Source organism: Nyctibius grandis, chromosome 9 (genome assembly GCF_013368605.1).
Source record: "Nyctibius grandis isolate bNycGra1 chromosome 9, bNycGra1.pri, whole genome shotgun sequence".
NCBI lineage: Eukaryota > Metazoa > Chordata > Aves > Nyctibiiformes > Nyctibiidae > Nyctibius > Nyctibius grandis.
The window spans coordinates 9,628,951-9,646,952 of NC_090666.1; the positions used below are offsets into that span (position 1 = coordinate 9,628,951).

Here is an 18,002-nt window from a genome sequence, read left to right on the forward strand (position 1 = left end):
AGCCCTCATTATATAATTTTATTTTTAGAAGTGCATCTCTCAGTATGAATTTACAGTATTCCAGTGTATTCTAATAAGGACTCCACACGTTGATGGCTTTCAGCTTGCCTAATTTAGATTTATTTATCACTTACAACTTAATGTAATAAAGAAATCATTTAGACAATAATAAGTAGCAGTACTTTTCAGCCTCTTCTGATTTGTGAATCTATGGGTGTGGATTCCTCGAGAGACTACATGTATGGATATCGTTAAGGAGCATATGTGAATGTGCTTTTTCTTTTTTACCTTTTATGGACCCTTGAGAAGCAGTTCACACATTGCATCTTTAGGGGTGAAACAGCAAGTTGAAAGTCACTGAAGTGAAGTGTTAAACCTTTTTGGGGATTTGGTTTGGGCTTTTATGTTATTTTTTCTACTTGAAGACCAGGAATAATATCATTTTAACCTATTTGTTCAACAAAACTTACTTTTCTCGGATTCATACTGATTGGATTTTATACCTTCATGGTGTATTTCCTTATCTTGTCCTTATTCATATCCATGAATACCTTCATGGATATGTCCTTAGCTTGTTCATTAAAATCTTGATGTGGACATCAGTTTTTCCTCATATCTTTGTTTTCATCTATAAGCTGCAGGTTATAGATGGGATCCTGCAAGGGCAGAAGTCTGATTGCTGGTGGCATTCTACAGAGGCAGGAGGGCCTGCCTGTGTGAAACAGGAAAAGGATCAGATCATGCTTCCTACATTTCTATCACCTGCTTGTTTTAATCAGACAAAAATTATTTCTTTACTTCTTAGTATGTTATCTGTGGTCATAAATTGTAACTCTTCTCCTTTTAATTCTCATGACAGACTTTCAAGGACTTTTTTCCTTTTTTTTTCTTTTTTTTTTTAGTAACATGACTTTAAAAGCTTTTTTATATTAGAAAAGCTTAAAGTCCATATTTGTGGATTGTATGTAAACATATTCCTGGCATTGTGTGAAGATTTTCTAGCAGCAGAGAATTTCTTTTAAACTAGATTTTTGTTTGAAGAACATGCAGCTGATCCTCTTGCTACAAAATTCATCATGTTAAACTACTAAAACAGAACTTAAATATTTATGCTACTTGTTCATTAAGTGCAAATAGTGACCCTTCTCAGCAGGTTTCTGTAGTGAGATTGTCCATATAAGAAACTGCTCCCTGCTACAGTGGAATTCATAACAATAATGTGTGCCTTGATGAAAATGTTAACTAATTCCAGTGAAAGAACAGCTGAAAGAAAGAAAGTAGTCTTCAGTGTGCTTTTTCTTGGGAGCTTTTGAAATGATCAGTTAATGGCTTGAGTTCTTACTGTTTTATGTATCAGACAGTCCATTTGTTTTGTTTGCTTTGTTTTGTGAGTATTTCCCCTATTAGAGAGTAAATATTTTGAATGGTCGTGTGTGAATCTCTGGTGAATAATGACTGAAGAGTTTTATATCTTAAGATTACAGATTGTCACTTGTGTAAGTTTTTGTTTTCTGTTACGGGTTGGGAACACCCCAGTTATCTGTTGTATTAGAAGCAGTTGTGTACACTTCTTATAAAACCTCTTGTGTTTTGACCTGAATTCACATGAGATGGGTGTGTGTGGATTTCCCTTTAGTGATGTCTGTCTTCTTCAGATTTTACTTACAAGAGCTGAGTTAGTAACTGACTGCTTTTACTTTTCAAAGGTACTGCAACAGCCACCTGCAGGTACTTGGCTTTATACCGAAAAAGGAGAGGAAGAAAAAGAATGACCCCATAGAGGAGGTAAAGGTCAGGCATCAGATGGATGCTATGGCCTTCAGTCTGACAGTGCCCACCCTGGCCTTGAAGATGCCCAATGGACTGGATGGGATGTCCCTCTCCCCTCCAGGGGCTAGGCTTCCTCTCCACTACCTGGACACAGAATTAGAAGACCCCTTTGCTTTCAACGAGGAGGATGATGACCTAAAGAAAGGGGCAACAGTGAGGAAGAAGTTGCAGAGCAAGTTGGCTCAAAACCGGCAGCGCCAGAGAGAGACAGAGATTTTAAAAGTTCGCCAAGAGCACTTTAGCCCCCTTCCTGCACCTTTGCAGCAGCAGCCTCTGCAGCAGCAGCACTCCCATCTGCCACCTTCATCAGCTTCGTTAAAGCCGACAGGGCTACCGCAGGGCATAGTCTGCAAGTCACCTCAACCTCCGAACACCAGCCTACCGATGCAGGGAGTGGCACCCACCACACACACTATAGCACAAGCCCGGCAGTTGTCTAACAAGAGACCTCTGCCTCTCCTGCCACCTGCTAGGGCTCCTGTCACGGACCCTCCAAGGACTGATCGGGTCCTCATGAAAGCCACAGCCTTTTCTCCGCACTCGTCCTGCATGAGCCGGCTACAGAGACTGGTGAAACTGTGCACTCGAAAACAGCAGCTGGACACTGATCTGTTTCCACATCTAGGTGAGTAGATAATAGATGCACTGCTTGATTATTTTTTAACCTGAAACCAAAAGACAGAAGGGGAATGTCTTCCTATCCCTGTCCTGCATTCTTGTGTGGTCCTTACAAAATAACCCTGAACTAGGTAATCTCTTGGTGGTTTCTTCAGACCTGTTCTCTGTGAAGGGAATGACTGGACCCATTGCATGTGGTTTGTGGCATTTTTGTTGTTTATTATCCTTAATGTCCTGTTAACCATTTGAGAAATCAAACTGAGGTGTAGAAAGCATTGCTTGGATGATATAGACATTGTACAGGTTTGCAACTTGCGTAGTGCAGGTGTCACAGCTGTACCTACCTGAGTGGACAAGGTTAGATTGAGTGTCAAATATGTGACAAGTGCACATTATAAAACCAGTGCGAGTAGAAGGCTGGAGATTTGGTACATCGTTCTGTGCAGATCCAAATTTCCAGTTGACTGGGAAAATTGGAACAAAAGAGAATTTTTCTTGACTGGGCCTGTTCTGGGCTCATACAGAATGTGGATGAACAAAAGCAAAAGATTATTGCAGGAGGGCAGCACTGTTAGAGAAAGTAATTGGAGGGGTGGAGTCTTGTCCACATACCAGTGCAGGAATAGTTTCCTCCTTACTTGTTATCTAGGAACCATAATAATCAATTGCTGTGTGTGAAAATGTAAATAAATATAACCAACTTGCTGCTATGGCAGTAGTTCTCTATAAAGCTTTAAAAAGGCAGCTGACTTTGTGGCTTATTTGTCTGATTATGAACACAGACCTAGGTACACCTACGTGTCCTTGTTATCTCCCTCACCCTCCAAAGTTACCTTACTTTTCCATTTAGTTTTAGATTGTACTTTGCTAACAAGTAAAATACTGACAGAGAAAAGGCAAACAGGAATCAGTGTGTGACATTAGAGCAGGAATGCAATTTATAATGCTTAAAAAAAAAAAAGACTTCAAATAAATCTGGACATTCTTCATATAACATCTTATTTAATTGCAAACATCTGTAATTTTTGCTGTTTCAATTAACCTTTTTTTAATTTGCTGTTAAGATCTGCCCTTTGGTGCTCATGGGATAGCTTGACTATTTGTTCAGAAGATAATTAGCATCCCATAGCATGTCTCCAAAGGATGTTGTTCTTCAGAATACCGCTTTGATGGCCCTACATATAATGCAGGTCTTTTGAGGAATGGCAGCTCCAGAGGCACTTCTGAGTGTCACAGACCCCAATATCTTAGAAAGTGACCTGCGTTTTGAAAGACACTAGAAAGGTCACTTTCTGTGTTTACTGACATTCTCAAGTGGTGAAGAGAATACATTTTCCTAAAAAAGAGGCATAATTAAAAAACTGATTAGACCTATAAATGTACAGTTATGCAGATGCATAACTGTCTGTGCATGCAGTTAGAACATTTTATGTTTGGCAAAGTAATGGAATTCACATATTAGTTATGTGAGAGTGCAAAATATATTTGTTTATTTGTAATATGCCTTAATATTAAGGACTAGTTATGCTGGTTCAGTGAATTTCAGGATTTCTTTTTTACGATAGAGTAACACTAGAGATGACTGCACAGAATCTTTAAAAAGATGCAACCAGTTTTATGCATACCTACATCAGAGCAATGCAGTCTTCAGTGTGAGTATAGCTGAATCTGGATTAGATTTTATTCCTTCATTTCTGCAGTACCCATTAGAAGCAAAACAACTCAACCTCTGATTTTATTTTTAAACTTTGGGTAAATAATTTGTTACATTGTATCAGTTGTGGACATTTTTATCCAATGATTAAGTTGTTTTTTCATTCCTTTATGGAAGGGTCAAGAGTAAAAAAGCAATTAAGTTTTGTAATTCTGGCATTTTATCAAGTGTCTGAACATATCTTGATTTAGTTCAAATGCGTATCTTAAAAATAGGAATGAAGAACAGAATTTTCAGGATGCTGAAGTTCCTGAAAAATAAGGTTTCTGATATTTCTGGTTTATGTTAAAGTGTTGCTTCTAAATGATGAAGGCGCTCCTGAAGATGGTATTCCAATCTCTCAACTCTGAAAGTAGTTGACCAGGTACTGATGCATTTCCCAAATTGAAAGCATCTGACTTCAGAATAACCTCAGATATAGTCGTTTAGTTTATTTTTAGCAAAAATGAAGTGCTGCTTAACTCTATCCCAACTGCTGTTCCATTTTCAAGGAGCACACAAGAAAGTGAAAAAGTAATAATGCTGGCTTGTAAATGCAGCTATGGGATTTTTCCCACCTGCTGCAAGGAATTGGCAAGAATTCCACTGGATGTGGGAGAGAGGAGAAAAAACTGCAAAAGATGAAGCTCCAGATAAAATGTTCCACCTGAGAACTTGGTGGACTCTGTTTCCGGTTGTCCTGTTCAACGACTGTGTTTAGCTTGATTAACTGAGGCTGCTGGTGCATACAATAAGTTGATCCTACTGCATCATCATTAAGCGAAAGCATGCTGCTTAGTAAAAGTGCAGGAGTATTTGCTTCTCTCTCTTTAGCTCTCTTTTCATGCTAATGTATGCATCTGGCAGGCAATTACAGAGGCTGAGCAGAGGAACATCCTGTGTAGCTGTGTATCTCTGTCCGTGCTGCTCTGTCCTATGGTTTTCCTATTCTCCCTGTGTTTTGGCACAGAGCAGGGGTCAGAATATAAACAGAAATGAAAGTGGCCTATTTAGATCATATAGTATTAAAAATTGCCAGGCAGTCAGTTCCTTGTGGCAGGGACTGCTCTCTTACCTTGTCTCTAGAGATTCCATGTGCTTGGTATGAAAGCTTGTGATATTTTTCTGTGGGTAAGAAAGCTGGTGATTTTTCTTCCACTGTTTATGGATAAAGAAGCCAATAAGGATTTTAAAAGGAAAACTCAAATTTGACAAACATCAGTGCATGCTATTTACACACTGTAATGGAGCTGTTACTGTAACTTTTCCTGTGTAATTAAGAATATTATATGATTTAATCAAACATAATTATGCTTGTGACTATACTACACATTCATCTTTTGTGCCATAGGTTTCTCAGAGACTTACATGACATGAATACGCTTTTCACTCAGCTTTCGTATTTTCAATTCCGTTAGGGCTGGATTGGTCTGAAGACAGTGGAGAAGAGTTGGAGGATTCAGAGCAAACCTCCCCTTACCAGGTTGCATGGTCTATCCGAGAAACCCTCGGCTATGAGAGACATGAGTGAGTATGATTCTTTAGTATTTGTGCTGGTCTTGATGGAATAAATCATGTAAATGTGAGCTTCACTTCAAGTGGAGTCAGTGGAACCTAAACACTTGTTCGAGTGCTTTGCTGAAACAAAGGATTGTTTGAACTTGTTTGTTTGTAACAGCTATGAAACAGCTTGTCTCCTCCTGTTCCAGTTTCCACCTAACTTAGAGACCTTTGTGCCATCTGCTATCAGAACGATGCATCAAGAAAGAATTTAAGCTTATTTGCCTAAATTTGAGTTTGGTGGGATTTATTGATGAGCTTGTGTGCCTTGCTGAGTAGAGATATTTCCTGAATTAGAACCAAATGAAGGGAGTTGCTATCGGTTTCTTGTCTTTCCTACTCTTTGTGAATAACTTTGTTAGTAAACTTGCTACATTTTACTCATTAATCCTTATGGTAATTGTGCAGGATGTTGTTTTAAGGGTTTTTTTTTTTAAAGGGCATGGCATCTCTTTTCATAATCAAGTGTTGAATAAACCTCTGTAAAATAGTCGGGCGCGTTGAAAGGAAGCGATGTGATTGAAGGGATAAGCAGAGCAGGTATTAGTTGCTGGTGCAGAAAGGCTTACAGTGTTCTCCATGTACTGCTAAGTCATGAATCTGAACTTACAGCAGGGTATGATCATATATGTCTATTAATGTAAATTTTAAGGTGCAAAGTTGAAGCAAAGCATCCCAAACACTATAGTATTGTAGTGAAACTGAAGCATGTTGATAAGAAAAGGAAACTGGGGTCTCAAGAAAGTTTGATTGTAGTTTGTATAAAGTGATTCTCTTCCACTATGCAACTAGATTTTTTGATACTACAACTCTCTCCCATTTGTTTAATTTTTAAATATCACAGTTAGAGTAATGATGTTAATGAAACGTTATTTTGTTGTTACATGGAAATTCTGAAACTTACCAGAACTTCCTACCATCTCTAAAGATTGTCCACAAGGTGAACAACAGAGCCGTATCTCTGTCATAAGGACGGACACCAGGATACCGAATACTGAGAGCCTTCAGTGAATCAGAGCTTAATAGCAGTGTGTAGACTTTACTTTCTTAAAAGAAAAGGTTTTTTTCTGTTACGAATGACCATTATTTTTTAGGGCATCAGCAGTCAGAGAGAGAGTGAGCTTTCACAAACATTAGTTTTAACTTAAAAGATAACTTTTAAATCAACTGTTTTGGGAAAAAGTGAACAGACTTTCAGGCTTTCAAATCATACATAATTTTCAAAGCAGATATATCTATTAAATAACTTCCCTTACACTATTCTCTCTTTGACATTTGATCTGATTCTTCCATAGATCCCTGGGTTTTTTTGTCAACTTATAAAGGTCATCTCTGTGTGTTTTGTCTTCTATTTGTCTTAACTTCCTTTGGATTCTTCCTACTCTTTTCACATACTGACAGAAAATAATACCTTGTCTTGACATTTTCTGTTCCATTTTAGCATTTTGTGCACTTCAATTAAACACTGTCTTAACTAAATCATGATGGATAAATTTTTGTATGGTACTGGCTGCTTTTGTACCTTCATCAGCCTGCCCAGTGTTAGCTCTTCAGCAACTTTCCTAATTTTGTTTGTGGGTAAACATTGATACATTCATTTGATGTCAGCCTTCTAGAACTTTAATTCCTGTTCTGCAAGCTTCTGTAGAAGTTTTTTATTACCTGAAATGTTTCACTTTGATGCTTTTGCAAGTGGTCTGTCTGCTGCTGAAGATGAATTAGTTTAGACTGTTTCTTGGGTGATTTGATTTGTCAAAATGACTCTGTCGTGCTAATCTGACGGTGCAGACTGGTGGCTCCTAACTTAGTCACTAGCCAATGACTTGTTATGACTCTGAATTTTGGAGGCTAATTTTACCAGAAAACCAATGGAGATTGTTTCCCAAAACCTTTAGATTCTGAAATCACATATCTAAACCTGTGGGAATTTACTTACTGTTTTTCATAGTAGAATTAAAGGATTTTTTTCTCTGTTCATTTGTGTCTGAGCTGGCAGTCCCTGTGTGAAAGGGGTAACTCTCCACGAGCTAGCTACATTCTGTCCTTTTCCATTTGACTCCATGGAAGACAGCGGGAGGGGTGCTTCTCAGAACAGAGTAGTAAAAGAAAGTGAACAGTTAATTTCTTCATTACTGGACAGCATTTTTGGTTGTGTGATTGGAGGGGGAATCCTCTAACTTTCTGTTGAACTTCTTGTGTGATACTCTAGCTGCTCTTAAACTGTCACAAATTCACCAGATTGGTTTAAAATTAACATCTTAACAGTAACACATTTTTGAGTTCACTTGCCTTCTGGCCTTTTAATCTGTAAAATTCACATTGTTGCAGTCATCTGTGGAAACACGGGCCAAATGTTTGCTTTTATTATTCTGTCCTTTAATTTTGAAAAATCGGGTTCCTGTGGTCGCGGGATTCCAGGATGCAGCGCTTCGAGACAGGCACAAATGTTTGAGTTCGAGTAGTAGCCCGGGAGTTGGGACGGGCGCAGTGCAGGCAGGGCGGCGGGCAGGGAAGGCTGCTGGCGTGGGAGGAATTCCTCGTGGGAGCAGCGATGCGGGGGGAAAGCAGGGGCTGTTCCTGCCGCAGGTTAGCAAAGCTTCCGCCCAGATAATTCGATTACTGGGTGTTGTAGCTTAGAAAGTACTGGGAAACAAATGACTTTGAAACAAAGTAGTTTTTCAGTTTCTACACTGAAATATAGATACTCATTTTATCTCAAGTAGCGAGTTTGAAAAGGGAGTGTGGGGATTGGAGTCCTGCTTCATACCAGCTCACTCAAAGGAGCAAATAAATATCTACACTGTATTGTCAAAGTTGGATTTAATAACTCCCAATAACTGGAAGAACTAAAAGGAAGAAGGGAAGGTTCTTCAAATCCCTCCTTACAGAGGGTTTTGAAGTACAGTTGCTGGTGTGTCTCAGAGTAGAGAGCATGTTCTCCTGGTTCCTTGACAGTGCCCGACTGCTCACGCTACCCTTTTGCTCTTCCTTTCTGCTGCTTCGTGCTGCTTTTGTTTTCTTCCTGAACACTCAGCAATAGTTCCCCTTATGTTCACATGTGACAGCCTGAAAGGGAAGGGTTGGGAAGAAGCATTTTGGATTATCAGATGGTTTGCGTGCACTTTCAGAAATCTTTTAAAAAATGAAATGCCACACATTAAGTTGAACTTCAGAAGTCACATATGCAGCTTAAGAGAATAAACTAAATAGAAGTTGGTAAACCTGTTTATGAGAGGACAACAACCTTTTGCTTTCAGTACTTGCCTAGCAAAAAAAAAAAAGGAGGTGTTATTGTGATATTTTTAGGTTTCTTTGAATATATAACTATGTTTGGGTTAATCTTATTGGCCTGGAAACAAAATTCTGAATAGGCTTTTAGAAACTGTTTGCCTCAAAATAAACCCTTGTCCACTGCCAGCATGATTTCTTTCTACGTCTTGTATGTATGTCTTCATCTACTTTTAAAAAATGATCTCATAAACTGCAGTGCAAAATATTTTAACATAGGATGTCTGTTTCAATGGGAGGGAAGTAAAAAGTCTCAAATACAGAGACATTTGCATTAAAAACCACTCTTTTCACCCCAAATAAACACTTCCACCTCCACCCCAAGGAATATGCCTTTCTTTTCTTAAAGTTAATTTGTGGCCATATTTAAAATTAAATCAGTATCTTAAAAGTCTTGGCCCAGAGTAGTAACGAAATGTCTAAGACCTTAGACCTACCCATATCTAACTGATCCCATCCATGCATTCCTCTTTTCTATTAATACATTGGAAAAAGGAAAATCTGTATTAAACAGCACACAATTAAATTTTTCTGAACAGGCTGTTTTTCCCAGTAGGCATTCTTTCCTAAGAGATTTTAAAAGTGTATTTTCTTTTCACCTTCAATGTGAAAATATTTTAAACATTACGGATGTTAAATATTTTTAACAGGTTGTATTTGCTGCTAAGAATTTAATTGCAGAGGTTAGTTACTTGTAATTTATGCTTCCAGAAAATGATCTGTATTTTGTTTTAACAAACAAAATAGATAGTATAGTTAACTTTACATAAAACTTTATAAAAACGTGCATTTGTGTCAAGGCAGTGTTTGCTCCTGCGCAGTTTTTGTGGGCAGCCTTAGTGGAGATGGATTCAGTCTCTTAAATTTAGCCTGCGTGTGAATGGAATAAGATTTTCCAGAAAGGAAAGTAGGTCTTAGTCATATTGCCTTTCAGGGACAGCTATTCTGCCTGCATTTCTGGATCGTGCTTTATTTAGTAAATATCATGGCTGGTATTTCGCATTTCTTCTATCATCAGTTAGTTGTGGTCCGCTTTGCTTTGCGCAGGTTTGGATGTCAGCTCATTCAATCTCGCTGGCCAGGCTCTGCAGTCTGAATGTTGGGAGCTTTTGATTTGCTTAATTTGTTTGGGCTTGTTTTCTTCCCCATGCCCTTCCTTTGTTTGACAGATAGGAAAGTTAGCAAAAAGTTTTTCTGTTCTATAAGGAAAAACTTAAAGGAAAAACTGAATGAAGTCTGCTTTGCTTAGATCCAGTGCACACTCTTTGTTGCTCCATGAATAAAAAAATCATTCTGCAAACTAGTGCTTGTTGCGCAGGAGTGCTGGGTAGCTTCACGGACCTTGTTGTTTTAACAAGTTCCAGTGATGATTTTATTATGTTTCATGATTTTTACTTCATTTACCTGAATGCGTTGACATAGTTTGATGGTCTTGTTGACATGTGTCTGGACATTCAGATAGCCAGTATAAATGGGAGAAGGCTTTCTTAAGTAACCAAAGAATTGGATCAGTCCTTCATCTGGTCATTGTTTAGCCCTGGTCTGATTTTTCCCTCAGTACCTTTGGAGTTAGATGTGAATTTCTTCTCCATGGCTGTACTGTAACTCAACTTTAACTCTGTGACAAGGGGAAAGCAGTATCAGCTGCTGGCTGTGTGAGTGTGTATTTTGGTTTAGGAAGGAAAACACCACCTGGCAGAGTAAGAGGAATTGGAAAAGGTCAGCTGTTTTGGTACTTGTTAGAATTTGACCATCTTCTCCAGCATGACCTTTCTTCGATAAATTTCCACTACATAGTTCCCCACCCTTGTCCTCTCCATTAATTGCACTTTGATTTAAGAGTTTGTCTCATTTGCTGAGACATTTACAGTAAATAAAGGTTAACAGTATAGATTTTTTTTTTTGAACAGCAGGCTCCAGACATTTAAATGTGTCAGACTTGATGATAAATTGATGTAATCACTAATAATGACATACTAAGAAGGGTAAGTACCTTTAGAATTCAAAAGGGATCCTGCTCTTACCATTTCTCAAGCATCCCTGCCTGATTTCAGCCTTTGGGTGTTTGTGGGGCTAGAAGATGGATGCCAACTTCTGTTAAAATGACAAATTAGCTTCCTTGGAAAAAAAATACTTAAAGCCCATTTGTTTTTATATTCCTTTCTTCAGGTCCGATGATGACAACGCAGATGACAGGAGTTCCAGGGTGACCAGACTTTGCACTTACTTTCAGCAGAAATACAAGCACCTCTGCCGCCTGGAGCGGGCAGAATCTCGCCAGAAGAAATGCCGGCATACACTCCGGAAAGCCTTGCTGCAGGCGGCCAGCAGAGAGCCGGAGCGTGCTGGGCAACTGATTCAAGAACTCCGAAGAGCTACGTGTGCTCGTACCAGGTTAGACCTTCCCCTATGACTGCAGTAACCGAGGTCTGGACAGGGTGGAGATGGGCAGTGTCCAGCAGCTGAAATACTGAACTCTGAAACTGGTAGGCATGAACAAGGCAGAAAAACCAAGACGCATAAATGCCTGTCAGTGGAGTAAAATAAACATGGCATACAGTGATTTCCATGAAGACAGGCATTCTCCAGCTTTGTGTTTTTAAATGTGGATTGTTTGTTCAGCAGTACCTGGGCCCGATTTTTTAAATGTCACAGAAGTTACTGGCCTGCTAAAATTTATTCTTATTGGTTAATCTGTGTATTTTGGCTGCCTTCAAATATCTGGTACTTTACTAAGCCCAGTTCTTTAGAAGATGTGCAGTCTGGTCTGCAGTTCACTGCTTCGATTCAGAACTTGTTTTTCAGACAGCTTTTTTTTGAAAGATCTGTACCTCCTCCTAATTCTCTTCCCAGCAAATCAAACTTAAGCTCACGCTTTTTGGTAGATTTAACTCAATCTAACATTAAATGAAACTTGGCAACAAAATAAATATCTTCTAACAGCTCTGAAGGTTACCTTCTGTGGGAATTCTTTCTAGATAATGTCAACATCCCTCCAACTCTTGGGATACTGAGAGTTGGTTGATTCATATTTGTGCAGAAACAGAGTAAGTCTGAACCCTGGCGTTATGTCTGGGGTACCAGCAGCATCCTTTTGCTGTTGTGGTTTTGCTTTGCAGGATGTGTGACTGTGGGGGGTAGAGGGGGCTAACACGAGAGGCAGGTTGGAGCAGGGTACTGAGAGTATATTCCGGTTATGGGATGCTTTTATTCGTGGATGGTGGGCTGTGGTTCATGACAGTTGGAGGGTTTATTGTTGGGGAGGTGGAGTGATGCTGAAGAGCTGTTCAGAGGTGCAATGTAGAGGTACATTACTAGTTTATGAAGTTGTGTAAATGTCTCCAAACTTAAACTACAGCAAAACCTTGCCAGAAGTGGCAAGCTCTTGCTGGTTTTTTTTTTTCATTATTTTTGCCTTTTATTACACAAAAAAGATTATGTTGTTTTGGGTAGACTGACAAAGCCAGATATGCCTGTCATCACTGCTCTGGTTAATTTAAGTAACCACAGTGTCTTACAGTTATGAAATTTTTCACAGGATTAATATTGCTAACTAAAACTTTGCTCAGTCAAAGTGCAGTTGATGACAGAAATGGCTGAAGGAAAACAGTCAGGCTACAGGCAGCTTTTTGTCAACCTAGAAAACAACGTGTACAGAGGTGAAATTCAGCCCTGGAATCGCCAGCTTTATCTACATGAAGGTGACAAATGCCTGGAGAGCAGGCTAACACTGAGCGAGCTGTGTAACGCTTGCAGTACTCATCCACACTGCTGTCTGGTCGCCTGCTTGCAGCTCAGGCTCAAAGCATTGAGGCTGTGCTGAGGAAGCGCTCAGCTCCGGGCACCTGCTGGTGGATTGGGCTGTAGCACGTTGATGAAGGAGAGCTTTTACCCATGTTGAGCACGCTCAGGCTCTGCCACTCCAGAGCTCAGTCTAAGTTTGTCTGAGCACATGCTTGCATGTAAGCTCTGGGGTTACTCGGCATGTTTTGATTTATAAACAGGCTTGGAAGTGCACTTGACTGCCTATGTAGGCATATCCAATACATTGTATTCTAAAGATTGACCTCATTTTAAGGGTCACCTGTGTTGACACTCACCTACTGCTGTCCTTGGCTCTGTTGCAGGGTGTTGCAATATTTACATGGTAGTAGCACACAGCACCTCTCATTACAATTAAAGCCCTGTGAAATAGACAATAGTCATGTTACTGCAGTCACACCTTCACCTTTCATTGACATCTATTCTGTATCCCTGCGGAGAGTCTGGGAGTAGTGTGCACCCATCTGGATCATGACATGCACACGTGTGTTATAATTTTTCATCCTACTGTGCCACATTCAGTGCAATAGTTGTGCTAAGTAATCACCGGCAATTGGGGTTTTGTCTCTAAACTCTTTTATGCTTTTTTTTCAGCACAAGCCAAGCAAGGCAGAGAGATGCAGAACCAACAACCTGTAGTGGGACTTCGAAGGGAGAACAGTGCACTAACAAGGCCCTTCCATTCACCAGGCATTGTTTTCAGCGTATCCTCTTAACTTTGGGAGTTACATTCTGGCATGGAAGCTGTTCTGTTTTAGGGGTTTTTGTTTGTTAGGTTTTGTGTTGACAAATGCATTCTCATAAGGAAATGCCTATTTGTTAGTGTCTTATCAGCTACTTTGCTTTTAATCTGTCTATGTGATTTGGATCTGTAGACAGTGAAGATAAGTAGTTTGCCACTGGTATCTATCATGGTCACATTGTTTTACTTTGTAAGCTGTATCTAGTAGGTGCAAGAAGCTTTTAGAAAAATGGTCATCTTTCATGGATGACTTAGTACAAACCACGTGGCTTTCAGCCTCATGGCTTTCATACAGTTCTTAGTAGGTAGACCAACTACCTATGAAGGGTTTATGGGAACAAGTTTTAACACATGATATAAAAAGATGGCTTACACTGACTAGAAAGGTAGAAATCTTGATACTTTGCGTTGTTTAAAGAAGCAGAATAGAAGGAGTCACAGAATCCAAATTCGAGATGAGGAAGAATTTCCAGTGCTGAGGATTTCAAGCAAAGCCTGAAAAGGATGTTAAGAGTCAATGCATAAAGGTCACAGAAAGAAGGGAGCACATTAGATGTGAGGTTTGATTCTGAAGGCTGTAAACAAGCAAACTTCTGACCTGGAACACTTAAGAATTCTGCAGACTTTTTTTTTTTGTTTTTAGCTGAAGAATTGTTGGTGCTTTTGTTGGGGTGCCTCCTTCTGTTTGAGCTTTTGGTTTTGGTATTTTAAATAACTAGTGCTGATCTGTTGCAGTTGCTGTCAGACTGCAGCACCTTTTCAGTCTTTTTGGTTTGCAGATGCCTTGTTTTTCATGGTTGATTTTTGCAGGCCCCCTAGAAGTAGTCTGCAGAGCAGTTCAAAACCTCTCTATGAGACAGCATCGTGGTGCGCAGCTGTGGTTGGGATTTGCCTTCTAGTTCTGATTGTTTTTACTTTTTTAAAGTTTAAGTGGTCTTACTTGTTGGTGTGCGTAGAGCAGAGAAGTCAAGACTAGAGACTTTGCATTTGTGCCCATTTTTTCCCTCTGCACTTTCTTCTCAATGGAAGCAGTCTCTCCTAAAATGAGCAGGCTCTTGGTTCTGACCCATCCATCCAAGTCTGCCATCTGGACTGTTCTGCAGGTTTTCCATTTTCTTTGTCCTTTCTTTTGCGTTTTAACATTTTCTGAACATACATAGTGATGTTGGGGTCTGAGAACTGTTCAAGATGGAAGGAGTGCTTCTTATGTTTTTTGAAAAAAACACAATGAAATATCTGTTTGATTTGCTCTAAGTCTGGAAACATTTTCACTCCTGCAGGGGATTTTTCTGAAGGAAATTTCAGCAAGCTTACATTTGGATTTACTTGACCTTTCTGTTTGCACATCTTTTTTTTCAGAGGAGCAGGAAGGATCTTGAAACTTCTTTGTCTGTGCTCTAAAGATAAATGCCAAGAATGTACCTTAAAAGACTGAATTAAGAAATACTCTTTCTTTAATGTTTCAGTATGGATTGTCATTAGTCTGTAAGGAAATAGTCCTGTTGACTACACTGTTCCAACTGCTGCTATTGATCTATTGATTAAGACTCCAGGAAAAGGCTTCTTTTTGCTAAGAACTCATTAGTGAAATGGCTGCTCCATAAAACTATCTCAATATATAATAAAATCATTAGAGATTCTGCATGAATGCAATTTTTCACTTTAAAAGTTGGGTTTCAGCCTTACCTAGCTTTGAACTTGAATAATAAAGTTAAGATACTCATTAAAAATAGCATCTATGGACAGGTAGAGTTAAAGGCTCTGATCTTCATCAGATTGATAAATCAAAGGGTGTTCCTCCATCGTTGCCTCCTGTGTTGTTCCTGATGCAGAAATGCACAGATATCTTATTGAACCGTTCTCAGCAGCTCTTCTCAAGTTGCACAGCCAAGTTTGCGGATGGTCAACAGTGCTCTGTGCCAGTTTTTGACATTACACATCAGACACCTCTGTGTGAAGAACATGCCAAAAAAATGGTAAGTACAAAGCCAAAACTGTAATTATTTGTGTATTGGGATGATGGGGAGTTTTAGCCCCAGTCTTTCTGTGAACTCTTGCTTGACAACTAGCAAGTTTATGAACTTAAGAGCTTGTTTTGTTTTATTTTTCTTCAGAGGGTAAAACATGCCAAACATTCCCAGTTGGTATAAAGTACGATGTGAAACTCTTTTACGTACTTTTAAGGATATAATAAAGTGTGCATGAGAATATCCTTCACTGGAAGAAATTTTATTCCTCTCTTGAATCAAGAGATAGAAAGTCATTGTGAGAGATCCTGTGGTCATTTTATTTGGGCTCACTTCTGGGCCTGGGATCTGAATATAGTATGAGTTTGGTATGGTAAGAACACTACATCTCAAACAGTCTTAGTACACAGGGCACAAAATATTTTCTAGAGGAAGTGTAGACAGCAATTACAAGTATACAAATAATGGTTTTGCTACTTTATTTACCTTTTGATGACTATTAGAATTTATCTTTAACCTCCTTCAGGGATCTGTGGATCCCAGAGGAAAAGCAGCGGCCAACTACAAGTTGAGAGAATGCAGAAATTAAGATGATGTCCTCTGCTCTCCTTTTATGCCTCCCATCTTCCAGAACAAAACTTTTAGGATAATTCACAAACCCACTTCTCTCTTGCCCCTCCGTCAGGGTATTAGGCGTAAAACTGCTTTTTTTTTTTTTGTTCTGTTGTTACGTTGTTGTGGGTTTTTTGTTATTGTTTTTGTCCAGCCTCTCCAATACTTGTGAATTATGGAGTTTTCTGGATTAAAATGTGAGGGTCTGCACTACACGGATTTGTATGGGATTTTCCCTCTCTCCCAGGCAATCTTCAGTGTGTCTCTCAAGGTTTACTTCTGTAGCACATACAATCCTCTGCCATTCCAAGTATGATGGCAACTGAAAACTGATGATGGTTTGGTTTATTTTTTAATTGGTCAATGAAATGCTGCTGAAAAGCAATGAGACCTTAGTTGTTTACTCACATCCTTACCCCGGCCCTACAGTATTAATTCCATTTCCTCAGTGCTGTCCCTCTTTTATGGCACTGGGCACTTGAGGATGCTGGCATCAGCTGCTGCACACTGTTCCCATTATTGCCACTTCGCAACAGTGTCCTGTCTTTAATACTTAGAGGAATGCTGCCGAAGGTTACAGTTTTGCACTGATTTAGTTAGGGTGTGCTATAATTATTTTTAAAGTGACTCTGCATGATCTCCTATTTAGCATACCTCATATTTTGGTCTATGTGATTTTTGCCATTGGGATCAATGAGGAAGGAAACAGCTTAATTTTTGTAACCTTGCCTCGGTGTAAGTTAGCAGTCTCTTTTGCATTACATATGAATGTCTGTGGAATGACCAGGGGGACATTGTTCTTAATATACTCCCATTGCTATTGTTTTATTCCCAAAGGACAATTTCTTGAGAGGGGACAGCTCCCGTAAAGTTCAGCACCAGCAGCAGAGGAAACCCAGGAAAAAAACGAAGCCACCTGCACTTACCAAAAAACACAAGAAGAAGAGAAGGCGAGGCCCACGCCGGCCCCAGAAACCCATTCCTCCTGCAGTGCCCCAAGGGAACCTCACCATGCCTGCCAGTGTCTCACTGCCAGTAGAGATGCCCCACATACGGTCAGTGGTAGCCCTGCCCTAGTTTGCCCACTGCTAGCTTGAATGTTGTCAATGAGCATGGTAGGAAGGTGTGATGTTGCTGTGCTGATCAGCATCTGGAGCAGGACTAGAAATTGCATCTCCACATGACTGTTGAAAAAAACCTTAGAGTGGGTCATTTTAGATTTGAGCAGTTACTGAGTTTGATGGATAAATTGTCTTGCTTCGGATGCCCATCTTACATATTTAATGAATAGGCTAAGTGTAAGCTTCCTAAAGAAACTTTCTAAAAGCATTTTTTTTCCTAGATGATGAAAAAAAAAAGGCATGGGGAAACACCCATTATAGATGGGTATGCATTCATAGTTGTTGTTTGGAGGAATCCGAGTCGAATACCGTGGACTAATGGTACTTTCTGTGCAGGAGCCCCTCCACACCAGAGCTGAGTGCCGATGAGCTGCCTGATGATATCGCCAACGAAATCACAGACATTCCACATGACTTGGAATTGAATCAGGAGGACTTCTCTGATGTCCTGCCACGGCTGCCCGATGACTTGCAAGATTTTGATTTCTTTGAAGGTACCATTTTATTTTATTTTGTGCTAACGTGAACACAGTCAGTGAACTGAACAAGTGAGTGTTTCTAAAATGCGCTTTGAGGGGTTACTTGCTTTCCTACAGAGGTAATAACTTCTAGACAAGGAAGTGTGCGTTTACTCTATTGTTTGTTTGTGCGCTGAAGTAAAGCAGACTTTAAGAAGACTGGTGTGTGTAGTTCTCTGCTTGCTTTTATAGTTACTGCTCTGAAAATCCTAATTGGTTTAGTATTTTAAT

The 18,002-nt window shown here is 39.6% G+C and overlaps 1 protein-coding gene across 3 annotated transcripts in view; it reads left to right on the forward strand.

Annotated features, from left to right (window-relative positions):
- The window catches only part of INO80D (INO80 complex subunit D), a 45,672-nt gene that overhangs the window by 13,793 nt on the left and 13,877 nt on the right, over nt 1–18,002 (forward strand). For all 3 annotated transcript variants that reach the window (XR_011048751.1, XM_068407365.1, XM_068407366.1), the window contains exons 5-11: nt 1,707–2,455; nt 5,560–5,668; nt 11,159–11,383; nt 13,406–13,515; nt 15,396–15,529; nt 16,970–17,187; nt 17,590–17,747. Coding sequence is in view for 2 of the 3 variants with exons in the window: in XM_068407365.1 (XP_068263466.1) it covers nt 1,707–2,455; nt 5,560–5,668; nt 11,159–11,383; nt 13,406–13,515; nt 15,396–15,529; nt 16,970–17,187; nt 17,590–17,747 (1,703 nt within the window). In the remaining variant the exon portion in view is untranslated. The remainder of the gene's footprint in view (nt 1–1,706; nt 2,456–5,559; nt 5,669–11,158; nt 11,384–13,405; nt 13,516–15,395; nt 15,530–16,969; nt 17,188–17,589; nt 17,748–18,002) is intronic.